We start from the raw sequence: 12,305 nt of genomic DNA, 5'->3' as shown, positions 1-12,305 counted from the left end.
GTCGACGATCAGCAAAGATGTGAAAAATATGCAAAACCGCTTCGAAGCGTTCCGCTACGTACGTTTTACGCTCGCTACGGGGGAGGCCCTGGAGCCGTGTCGGTGGAAAAGCCGAAATTCATAAATTCGCACGATCCCTGTAGAGCACGTAACGGAACAACGAGAAGGGCTACGCCCTCTCCTGATGAGCCTGGCCCATCGAAAACCGACGCGAGATGAGAAAAAGATAAAAGAAAAAAAAAATAATAATAATAAAAAGAAAAATCCGAGAGTTGACGACACGTTTGGAGATCTCGTAAAAATTTCAAACACGGCCTCCGCCACTCCTGTCTCTCGTTTGAGTCCCAGCGGAAAACCGTTTTAACTTCCTTCGTTGATGTAGAATTAAATTAATTAAACGAAACGAACCACGTCACGCCTGTGAACAAATTCCACTAATTCCACTTCGCTTGTGTAGCGAACTTTAAACATTTTTTTTTTTTTTCGTCAACACTACAGAATTTGAATTGTACTTTTCGTGGTTCAAATGATGAATTCAAATTTACTCTATAGATTCTTTAGAAAGTTCTTCTTCTTCATTTTTGAGTTCGCCACGATATCCATGTGTTCGTATTTTACGGTCTTTATTATTGCGTCTGTGTGTGTCTAATATAAATGTACAACTCGTCATACATATATGATTCTGTTTACGTGACTAAATAATATAATATAGTATAATTTAATATATTATAATATAATATAATTTAATATAATATAGTATAATATATATGTATATATATTTTTTTGTTCGCTCGGTCCTCTCGGCTTACATAATCGTCGATTAATCGTTAATCCTAAAATTATTTAATGCGTGTATCTTAACTGTTTTTTTTTCTCATTTTCTTGTTTTCGGTGCGATCCTTTCGTAATCCAATACAATTTATGTATAACGTCATGTATATATATATATATTTATACATTTATATATCTCTTCTTTTGTTTCAACTCTACTCTTTCTCGCTCTCTCGTTCTCGCGTGTGTTCATTCTCTCTCTTTTCCTCGATTCAAATTCACGAGACCGTCGTTTACGCGTCGAGGCACGATAGTCGCCGCTTTGAAGTGACAAAGTCGAGCAAAATCACGAGATGAATCCAAGAAGATGAAGGTGTTGCTCCTACCGAATTAACAGAAATAGTGCGGGATGCTTCCGTCGCTTGCATCCAAGGTAAAAATGTCACTTGAAAGCGATTACTCCTGTATCAGAATACAGAGACGTAGCTACAGGGTGCTCCTGAATTACAGGTACCGTATAGACTTTTGAAAATTCTTGATAAACGTACGTACAGAGACGAGAAGCCTTTTTCTACAAATCGGTACGTACCGCGTGGCAATGCTCGTACGGAACTCACCTGTTGTTATTGTACTGGATGTACGCGACATTAACGATAGGATCTAATGGCGGGTGACATTTGCGATAAAAACGAATCAAGCAGCCCCGTACAAAACAAACACGCTATACCTGACGTTTCGACGAATTTACATCTCTCTAGGACTGCAAAACAATTTCGTTTCTTAAACTTTTCGTTTAGCATCATACTTATTCCAGTACGGAGTTTATTTAGTCTTCCAAAAAATGGTGCGCGGTTGGGTTTTGGGTCGACAACGTTTAACGAGACGTTGCGATTCTCTTTTTGGTTTCTTTCCACGGCTTTGCCAATTTTTTTGCAAATCCCGTACTTCGAAAACACCCTGTATTCTCACCTTTCGTCCCGTGCCGCTCCTTCGACGCGCGTTCGTTTGAAATTTTCCCGATTTTTTTCCTTTCCTTTTCACTCTTTTCCCCGACAATATTGCTCAGCGTCATTCACTCGAGCCTTTCATTCGTTTTCATTCAACCGAAGTGCAGTCGCCCACTCACTCGCGCGTCAGCATTCACTCTTCTTCGCTTTCTTCCCCCCCCCCTCTCTCTCTCTCTCTCTCTTGTCCTAACGAGTGTTAAGGGTAACGAGCTTACGAAGAATCGGAGAATTCAGTAAAATATGTCTCGACGATTCCATTCGTCGATCGGTGATCGAGGTGTGATAACTTCGCGAACATTTTTTTTTTTTATCCAACTTTAAGAATCGAATAACAGCGAAAGTAAGAAAACCCTTCGACGTTCGATTATCCGTGCCCAGCGTTTCCCAAACTAAGGGAAAATCACCGTTAATCCCTGCGGTACGATCTTTATTTTACACCTTCGAGCAAGAAATTAGTTGTTCACCGTAAATTAATGATCACTGGAAACGATAGATCTATGACTGGATTTGAAAGGTTATTTGATATCGCGGACAATTGAAGTAAATTAATCAGACGCATCGTTTCGAGCCGCAGAGCCATAAACGATAGCGTGAACGATCCGTTGTCGAGCATACGAAGAACTCGATGAGATCCAACGAGCAGAACCTGACTCGTATCGAACACATCCTGAACCTATTCGACGACTACGGAAGTTTGGGAAACGCCGATCAATGTCAATGGTAAGTGAATTCCCTCGAAAGCGAAGCCTCAGGCACATGCAAGGAAGATCGCGTAACGGAAGCGTTGATCTACTCGCGAGAATTCACGTGTCACGTGCTCGGTCCATCTCTCATTCTCACGTGGACACCAGCGTTGGCTCGCGGTGTCCGGTGCGGGGATAAAGAAAAGGCATTATCGTTTAGACTTTGAACCTTTAATACCTATCGAAATAGTGCTCAAAGCGAATGTAAAACGTTACGCTGATTTAAAACGCCGGCTAGTCTCTCCCCTATTCGCCTCGCATTAATTTTGGTGCATTCGTTATGCTCGCGGCGTAAGCTTAAATAGGAGGTTGGAACGATGTCGGATTTCATTATCGAGCGTCTCTCGTTAATAATATATAATAAAACCTTACTCGCTAAGGAAATCGCCTAGAATTATCGCGTGGAGTGTCCGTAACTCGTTAAGGTATCGTCCAAAAAGGTGTTTTGGGTGTCGATATATATATATATATACATATATATCAATGATCCTCGGAATTTTGCCTCATTTTTTCTCTTCGTTTGTGTACGTGTGTGTCTATGTAGTATCTTTTCATTTTTTACATAGTTTCGCGAAACGATTCGAGGTAGAATGGTTCCCTTCTATTCGGTGGACAGTGTTCTGCGTTCGTTTGATCTAGGATTGAGATCGTCGATTCCAGACGAGGGTTCGAGCCAACGATTAACGAAGATCGATGTGGGTGGGACTCGAGTCGAATCCAGGCGTCCCTGTTTCTCACTTTGCGTTATAAAAATACATGGATAAAGTGTAAGCGAAGCTTGACGAGCTGATCTACGATGATCGTGGCTCGAATCCAACTGGATCGTACGTGTGTCGGTATTGAATGATGACTTCGATCATTTGGGTGGGGGCCTTCGGTCGTTGGACGCGGCTGGAAAACGTTTCGTCGGAAAATTGTTAGATCGAGTACGAAGTTAAAGGTAGATCGATCAGAGAGGATAGCAATGATGAGTTGATATCGTTGTTTCGCGTTGAGATTCGTTTGTGTTGCTGGACCTGCCGGTATAGCGACCGTTTAGGTCAGGTAGGCTGGAGAAATTTTGCTATGAGAGCCGTTGTGTATTTCTTTAGCTCCTTCGTCGCACGTATGACGGCGCATGACGCGACGATGACGGCCTTTCTTCACTCTAATCGTACCCAGACGCGTCACGACGAAGACCGAACAGAAACTCGATCGATCGATCGATGTATCGCGAATCGTAAAACTTTGGTCTGCCTCGAAACGTTCCTCCAACAATAACAACGACGTTTAATTAGTTGACGTCCGAGACGGGAAACAGATTAAGTTTAGTTATTATCGCTAGACTCGCGCTAACTTTAGATAAATCATCTTCGCCTAATCTCAAGAACAGGTATATAATCGCTAGAACTCTCTGTCGCTACCTTCTCCCAGTGAATAGGTAGATAGTTGTCCCCTACTTGTGATCGCTTGGCTTACGGGCTAGAATGAATTGTTTCTCGCTACTCTTTAGGAATCTCGTGGCCGATCGATCGATCGGAACGATCAATCGACCGGTTCGGATGCTGGTTAGCCTGAGAAGAGAACGGATGCGCTCGTTTCGCTCCGAGCTGCGATGGGCAAAATTCTTATTCGCCTAAAAACCTCGAACAACGAATAAAAAGAAAAAGTTTACTCGTTACTCGTCGAGTAGAAATCAGAATTCGAATTAAAAATATTTTGCAACGATTAAACGAATATTTAACTGGTCGATCGAATAAACGTCACGAATAATCACTGTGTGTTGGTCTTATTTATTATCTGTCATTCGGATACATTAATTTCTACCACCTTTAAATTTAATTTGGTGTGTCGACTTTAACGTATCCGAACGATAAATTCAATATATTAACTTCGATAATAATTTTGCCCATCCTTGGCTCCGAGGCGTTGATTCAACGATGAAAAAATAATACAGGAAACCGAGTCGGAAAGAATAGAACCGACACCGAGTAAAAGAAACAAGAACGGATACGCGTGCGAACTGCTTCCTACAACGATCGACTCGCACAAACCTCTACCGATGATAATTGACTCACACAAATTACCCAGTCGCGATAATTGACTCGTACAGAGAGCTGCCCTGTACGCGCGAAATCAAAAGCGTCTCTCGAAAATAACTCCATGAAATGCCGTACCGATGACAATACCGATCTCTACGAGGAAGAAACTATTTAATCACAGTGAGCCCTCGAGTTGTGTCTCTTTGTTATATGTGCACGTACTTACGTTCCTTTGGTTGCCAATTTTGCCAATTTCAGCTTTCGTGAATGCCTGTATAGGAATCTGTTCATATTCGCTATTATTAACTTAGTTACTCGTTGCAGCTGAGATTGAGTACCAAACGTATCGTTGGGAGAAAAGAAGACCGGTACTGGCAGTAGATTCTGATCGTACTAGGTCGGACACTCGACTCAGCCTTCGACCGATCGGCCGATCGAACAATGACTGTTCGCTGTTAACAGAGGACTGATCTTTCTTTCTCCGAGCAACACGTTTATGCATAACCGCGTAAATTCGAGGACTCGCTGTACCTCTAACGACGGGACGATTACACAAGATTCTTCTCATTTTCGATGAATTGTGAGCGAATGCATCGGAAACGGGGCAGTGCGCAGTCCCCTCACGCCAACGCTCGCGTCTTACTCTCTGTTGTATCTCAGTTACGAGTATAAGGCTACTTCAAGCGGTTACAATATGTAATAATCGACAACTTCTCCACTCCGTTCGCCGCCTATCGTCGTTTACACCGCTACTTGCATGTATATTCGTGGTGATGCTGTTTCATTTTTTTTTTTTTTTTTTTTTATCCCCCAGTAGTTACAATAGTAATGGTAATAGTAATAGTAGTAGTAATAATAATAGTAGTAATAGTAGTAATAGTAGCAATATAGTAATAATAATAACGTTATTATTATTATTATCCTCGCTGTTCCTCTTTTTTTTTTTTTCTTTTTATTTAAACTTGTTATCTGTATGTGAGTTACATATCCGCACGGTTCCTTTGTTCATTCTCGTTTCTGGTTTCTCTCGACTCTGTTTTCTTTCTCTCGTTCTCACTCACTCTCTCGCTCTCGCTCTGTCTCTCTTTCTCTCTCTCTCTCTCTCACGTTCACGCTCATTCTCCTCTGGTTTCTGGTCTTCTTTTTGTTCCACACCATTGAACGAATTTCTTATGATCTAAAAAGACGTCGATGCACGACCACGAACGAGGCATCGGGAACCCGTCCTGCGCGTTCGCCGCGCCTGTTATCGCGCTTCGATTAGAACGATTGTGGTCCGATTGTTTCCACACGTCGGCGTTCTTGCTCTCCAGGACCCTGGATCGACGATTGTCGGATGGTCGATCTCTCCGTGGACTTCTTGCTGCCGTTCAACTTCTACCTCGACCAATCACGAGCTTGGTTTTTTTTTAATTTTTTTTTCTTTTTTTTTTTGAAAGCGGTAGAAGTTCAGTTGGTCGACTTGGCAACGAAAAAACCGGGGAAGGAACGAAGGGGGAATATTTTGAGACGTGATCGGGGGGTGGAATTAACCCTCCGCTGCATGAATTTTAATTCATTCAGTAGGAAAGAAATCGTTCCCATATAATTTCGCGAATAGAAAATTTGCTGGAAGTATTTTTATCGAGGGTGTTATGCGATAGAGGGTTGCGACGAAAAAAGTAAAAATTTGGACATGTGAGCGTAGCGACCTCCGGATTTAGAATAATACGGAATTTTTGAAGCACCGTAGGAGCAATTACCCTATTATTTGTCCCGTCACTATTTGTAGCTACAGAGTATGAACGATTTCTATCCCCAGGAAAGAAACGGAATATTCTCTCGGGTCAAAGGAGAAGCTACAAGTATTTTCAGCGACGAAACGCAATAAGGAAGGATACGTCGAGATGGAAATGTAGATTCCCGTGTAAAGAACGAACGTTTCTGTGGAAAACATATAGGGGACGTACAAAGACGACGTAACTTATAAACGCCGACGAATTTTATTCGCTTCGTCTGGCACGCGACTCGAGGACGTATCATCGACGTATACCATTCTCATCGAACAGTCCACGCTTTTTTTTTTTTCCAAGTCGATGTACGAAGGATCGAAAGGGGTGGCAGAGGAGACGTACGTGGGAAGGATCGCGAAAGTTCTCAAATAAATTGAATTCGAGGACCGTCGAAGAACCGAGCGCCGTCGTCGGAATAGCTGACCGACAGAAATTGGAGGAGGGCTCGGTCGTCTCGAATATGGCCGCCAAAGCTGGCAGAAAGGGTCCCGTGAGAAATTATTCGCTCGATAACCGACACGGATATTAACCCGTTTACGCTCAGTCGACCAATATTTCCCCAGATGTGACACTTGCTGGAAAACTCCGGCGGTCAATCTATTCTGGCCGATTGTGTACGGTATCTTCACCCTCCTCCGCATCTATTTTACTCTGGGGTTACAGAATTAATTACATGAAATTTACTTACGTACAGACAGACGTAACGCTTTTATTTTTAATTTTAAATATAGTCTCTATGTATATTAGAATTCGTGCTTCACGTTTGGATACATAAATGAATTTCACGTAACTAATTTTATCATTAACGCGTCGCGTAATTTGATTTTCTTTTAAAAAATAATATGTTGAGATACCTCGTTTTTCAAGTCCGATAGTATATGTCCTCGAATCGCCAATTTCATTATTCGTGGAGAAGTCAACGGATCAAAGGATTAGCAAAATAATGAAGGAGCGAAGGATCGGGAATGGTGGCCGTCGAGAATCAAAGGTAAAAGTCGACCAAACGAACGAGCGCCCTATCGAGCCTCGTCGATAGGCGATTACGACGGAATCCCGCGTGTGTTCAGCGATCGACCGAGCGACAGCTATCGACACGTCAGCGTCCAGTCAGCAAGACGGCCAGGGCGATCAGGCTCGAACGTCGTTAGTGCGCGGTGCAACGTTCTGCGACCTTGTTCTCGCGTCAGATGGATCCCGGTGCTTCCGTTCGCGGGTTCTTCGTCGCTTCTAGCGACGTATTAGCCACGAAGGTTCCGCCCGACGAGGATCGCCGTCATCGTCACGGCGAGGATCACCGCGACGCTGCTGGGCGCCAACGAGGGACCTGAGTTGCAACCCTCCTGCTGGCAGCAGTACGTCCTCGTGCTCCAGGCCTCTGGAAGGAAAATACATCGTCCATTAGCACTGTTACTAACAAAATTTAGAGGAATTCAGAAGAATTTAGAGGAATTTTTGAGGATGGTACACGAAGAAGGTTACATTTTTATCGGAACTATACAGTTCCAGTGTTAAGGGTCCGATCGGGAGGCAAAAGGCTCGAGATTTTCCTTGTCCGGATTACGGTACCTATTCTACTTGTCTGACAGAAAGTATTTCGGGCGATCGCACATGGGCGCCACCGATTTGAGATTAGTGTTGCAATACCGTTTGCGTTCTTTGTTTTACCTACTCCGCTGTCTTTGTTTTACCTAAATCCACGGTCGCGCGCAACTAATTTCAGAGTGGTTTGAAACTGATCAGTTGCCCCTGTATGCGATCGGCCTTAGATTTTAATCCTCGTCTCCTAACTATTGCTTCAATTAAACAATCACGATATGAGTCTCATCTCCAGCAACGCGAACCATCTAACTTTTTTGCCGTATGAACCGTTATAAAACGGCGATAAAACAAAGAAAATAGCAGTGGAAAGTAACACCTAAGCGAATTTCCCCAGGTTCTAACATGTGACCAACGACACAACATCCCTTTCGCAAACACCCATGCAACGGCAATGACTCTGAAACAAAATTGCTTTTAAAATTCCTCCCTAAGCGATACGGGCACGGTTATTTTTGAAAGGCCCAACGTCGGAAGCCGCCTCGAAACGGTTTTCTAGGATACAGAAAAATCGCGCTGACGTTTGGCCCTATTTTTTCCCTAGTGGCACGGCATAACTGAAGTTGTTTCATTTATACCGAGGGATAAAAGGCTCCGGCCGCGATAAAAGACACACACACACGCACGCACGCATACATACATACGTACACACAGCTTTATCGAATATAGAATATCAAAAGCGCCTTTGGGCTCCTTCGGAGAGTGAATAACTCGCCTTTTAAATGAAACTAAAAAGCGCGGGAAAAGAGGCTCGCGAGTGAAAAGGAGAACACGCGTGCCAGGGAATAAGCCAATTCCGTTACAAATGTAAAAAACGCGGTCTACTTTTCCCCTCGGCGAATCAGGCATCGGGAAGAAAGAAAAAAAAATGCGAAACTTCTTAACGTCGGATGGGAAGAACTTATCGAGGCGAGGGAGCTCGTTAAACGGGGAAAAAGATAGGTACGCGAGAAAATATTTTGCTTAATCGTGCGCGAAAATGAGAATCCGACGAGCAATCGGAATGCGTTTAACGTTAAAGGTCGTCAAGTTTTCGTAGCTATTCAGCCCTTTGAAATCATCTTCGACGCCTGAAAAACGGTTGGGCCGATCGCAAACGGCCGCGACTGATCAGTTTTAAACCATTCTAAAACTAATCGCGTGCGACCGTGGATCTAGGTAAAACAAAGATAGTGGAGTTGGTGAAACAAAGAGCGCGAACGGTTTGCAACGCTAATTTCAAGTCGGTTGCACCGGTGTGCGTTCGGCCTTTGAGTGTTTCGAAGCTGATGAAACTCAGGTATAAGACTGCTCGTTGTTGGTTATTTTATTTAAGAATATATAACTTTACATAAAACTAGTTGTTATATTAGGAACACAGATAGAATAGAGATTATTATACATGTTGGTTATTATAATACATTTTTGGAAACATACATGGAACACGTTCCATGCACCACGCGCTAGCCGTAAGACGTAACGAACACTATGAACAAAAGACACCCTTCCGCTCATTGGCGATGCGGATACAACCGCATCTTATACGCTCGAATTTCAACACTCGTTAAATGGATATCGAACGTACCATCTACAAAACCGTCTAAAGTAACGATTCGATTTCAGGACGAAAGGAGGCTCGAAAGGTTCTACCTTAGAAAATTGCGTCGTTATTATTATTTTCTTAACGCAATTATCAGAGGTAAAGTATCGTTTGACTATTATCAGACCGTTCCACCAGCTCGAATTTTACTCGTAACGAAAATTTAACTGAAAGGCGAGGGGTTTCGGGACAGTATGAAACTTCTAAGCCGGAGGGTATCCCCTTTGAAAAATCACGTGCTTCGCGAAGTTCTCAATCTCCACCCCGAAGATTACCCGTTTTCGTCGGGAGCGCTACCTTGCTTTCGACATGACACACGGTGGCGCAATAATCTCATAGACAGACCGATCTTCTCCTCGTTAAGAATGATAAATCTGTCCTCGTTTATAGCCCCTCGAGAGACGACCGTAAGAAAACAGAAGTGACGCGAAGGGATGAGGGGGTTAACGAAAACGAAGTGAGATGAAAAATGAACGAACGGGGAACGAGGAAACAGGAAATCGACATAATATTTCGAATAACTGGCCGGACGATTTCCTGTTTACTCGGGGAGAGTTATCTGCCTCGTTTGCCCTCCGTGGAAATCAGCGCAAACTGCCACGGGAACGTGACGAATTACGAAAACACGGTGACTCAGAGAAGAGAACTTAACGAGCCATGGAAATGGCGGAATTAAAAGTATTCGACCCACATTCGCAAGGTTGCCCGTTTTCGAAAGTCCATTTCGCTTGTCCGAATGGATACAGTCGAATCTACTCGTCCGACCACATCCGTACCGATTCCACTTGTCCGGGGATGTCATCGTTAATTCTACTCGTCTATTCTGGCTCTACCAGTAGCGATTTTACTCGTCGAACATAAAAATTCCGATTCTACTGGTCCGACTATAAACGTTCCATGTTCGACCAAGGGCAACTGCAAACAGAGGCGACAACGACGCGAACATCTAGCATTGTCGAATTCCAAAGAAATTTCGAACAACTAGGTGAATAGGAACTGCGGAGAACGGAAAAAGATTATGACAGCAAGGAAACTTCGATGGATCGAGGAAAGAGAAACAAAAGTTACGAAAACGAAGCGGCGTAAATCGTTGGAACGGGATTCAAGGGAAAAGTTGAACGCATTGACTGGCAACATGTGCGCTCCATTACACGTCGAGGGGATTACAAAAGTTTCCTAGGGATTTTCAGTTCGAAAACAGGACGAAGGACTGCCAGGGGATCCCCTCCCTCACACCCCTTTCGTTTAATCGCATTACGCACGTCTGGGCGTCGTGACGACGAGAGTTTCTCGCCAGACTTCCTATTTCTTTTCCATTTTTTTCTTTTTTCCGTCTTGGGAACATTTTGCATGAGTCTTCGTCGCGTGGAAGTCGTCCAAGTCTCCCGAGCTCTTCGACTTCTCCGCTCTCGATTATCGTCGGTTATCTAGCCCGGCGGACAGAACAGCTTTTAACGACACTCGACTTTAATGGGGGAAATTGCGGCCCGGAGGACATACCCTAATGAATTTTCCGGCCATTCGACCGGTCAGGAAGGAACAGCTTCTTTGATTGTCGCTATTTCGATTATAGAAACGATCCTTGGACGATCCTCCTCGAGATCCGAGGCAAAAATTCATCGATACTGGTTTACCTTTGACCGTCCGACGACCTCGGTGGATCATTCACTGTTTGCGCGAATAGAATAAATTAGAGGAGACGAAGAATTAGGTTTCGGTTCTTTCAGACATCCTTGTTCGTAAAATGATGTCTGAAAAATTCATCGAAGGAATAACGAGATATTGGGTTGTCCGGAAAGTCCATGTCGATTTTTGGTAGGTGGCACAGGTCTGAATACATCGAAGTGGTTGAGAACGAATAACATGCATACATCCCTTAAAAGGTAGAAAGGTTGTGGAACAAAATGGCGTCTATGTAATTTAATAAATATATATTAAAATTCAAACGTGTTTTTGAATATGTTTCTTCGAAACTGCCACGAACTTTCTGGACAACCTAATACGAAGAATAGTAAAATCTTATTTATAATTCAGTAATAAGTAGAAAGTGTACACCAATGGTCAGACAAGCGGATTCAGTTCGCACGACGGCACTGAAAATAAATGGAAGCAAGCCTTTCATTCCTCTCCGAAGAAATATATTTTACCTTCCTGAAACATTCTGATCGATCACTTTTTAAGTAGGTTTGCTTCAAAGGAAAGCGAGAGTACTCTAATAAAAATGGAGCCGGGAACACTCGGAGGATTGGTTCCAGGCAGCAAAGAAGAGAAATCCTTAGAAATCGACGGTGGGCTGGAGTGAATCTCGGCGAGTTCATGGGGGATGATACGGTTACGCGAGGTCAAAGGTCCGAGGCGAAAAATCACGGAGTCGTCTCATTCTCCCGTCGAGCGTGGAGCTGGTGCTCCAATTTCCAGGCGGTGTAGGTACCATTCGAAGAGTAGCAATTCCAGCGCGGTTCGTGCGGTAAACCGCGCGCACTGGATTCGACGTGCTCGCGCGTGCAGCTCGGATTTCAAAGCGGGCACGCGGATCGTCGTCTTCGACGAGGGAGAAAGAGAGAGAGAGAGAGAGGTCTTCGATTCGCATGGAATACCCCTTGTTGCCTTTCAACGAGTAGCATCGACCTTCCCCCTCGGTTGCTTTCGAAAGAAACTCGAGCCAGGGATCTTGTGTCTGCGCTTTTTCCCCATCTGCGATTGATCCGCGCTGGTATCTTCGACGGAACTGTTGAACTTTTCAGAGAGCTTTTCAAAATGATCCTCGATCCTCGTGGAAACGAGAAATTATACAAACAGCGGGATGGGAATTTTCG

At 43.8% G+C, this 12,305-nt stretch overlaps 1 protein-coding gene across 1 annotated transcript in view; it reads right to left on the bottom strand.

Moving 5' to 3' along the window:
• Window positions 1-606: 606 nt before the first annotated feature.
• The window catches only part of LOC128888792 (uncharacterized), a 91,380-nt gene continuing 79,681 nt past the window's right edge, over window positions 607-12,305 (bottom strand). The window contains exon 4 of the mRNA XM_054145921.1: window positions 607-7,689. Within this exon, the coding sequence (XP_054001896.1) occupies window positions 7,553-7,689 (137 nt within the window). The 3' untranslated portion in view covers window positions 607-7,552. The remainder of the gene's footprint in view (window positions 7,690-12,305) is intronic.

Source organism: Hylaeus anthracinus, unplaced genomic scaffold, assembly GCF_026225885.1.
Source record: "Hylaeus anthracinus isolate JK02 unplaced genomic scaffold, UHH_iyHylAnth1.0_haploid 0, whole genome shotgun sequence".
Classification (NCBI taxonomy): Eukaryota; Metazoa; Arthropoda; class Insecta; order Hymenoptera; family Colletidae; genus Hylaeus; species Hylaeus anthracinus.
Note: the sequence above shows the minus strand (reverse complement) of the source record. Positions and strands in the feature narration are given on the sequence as shown.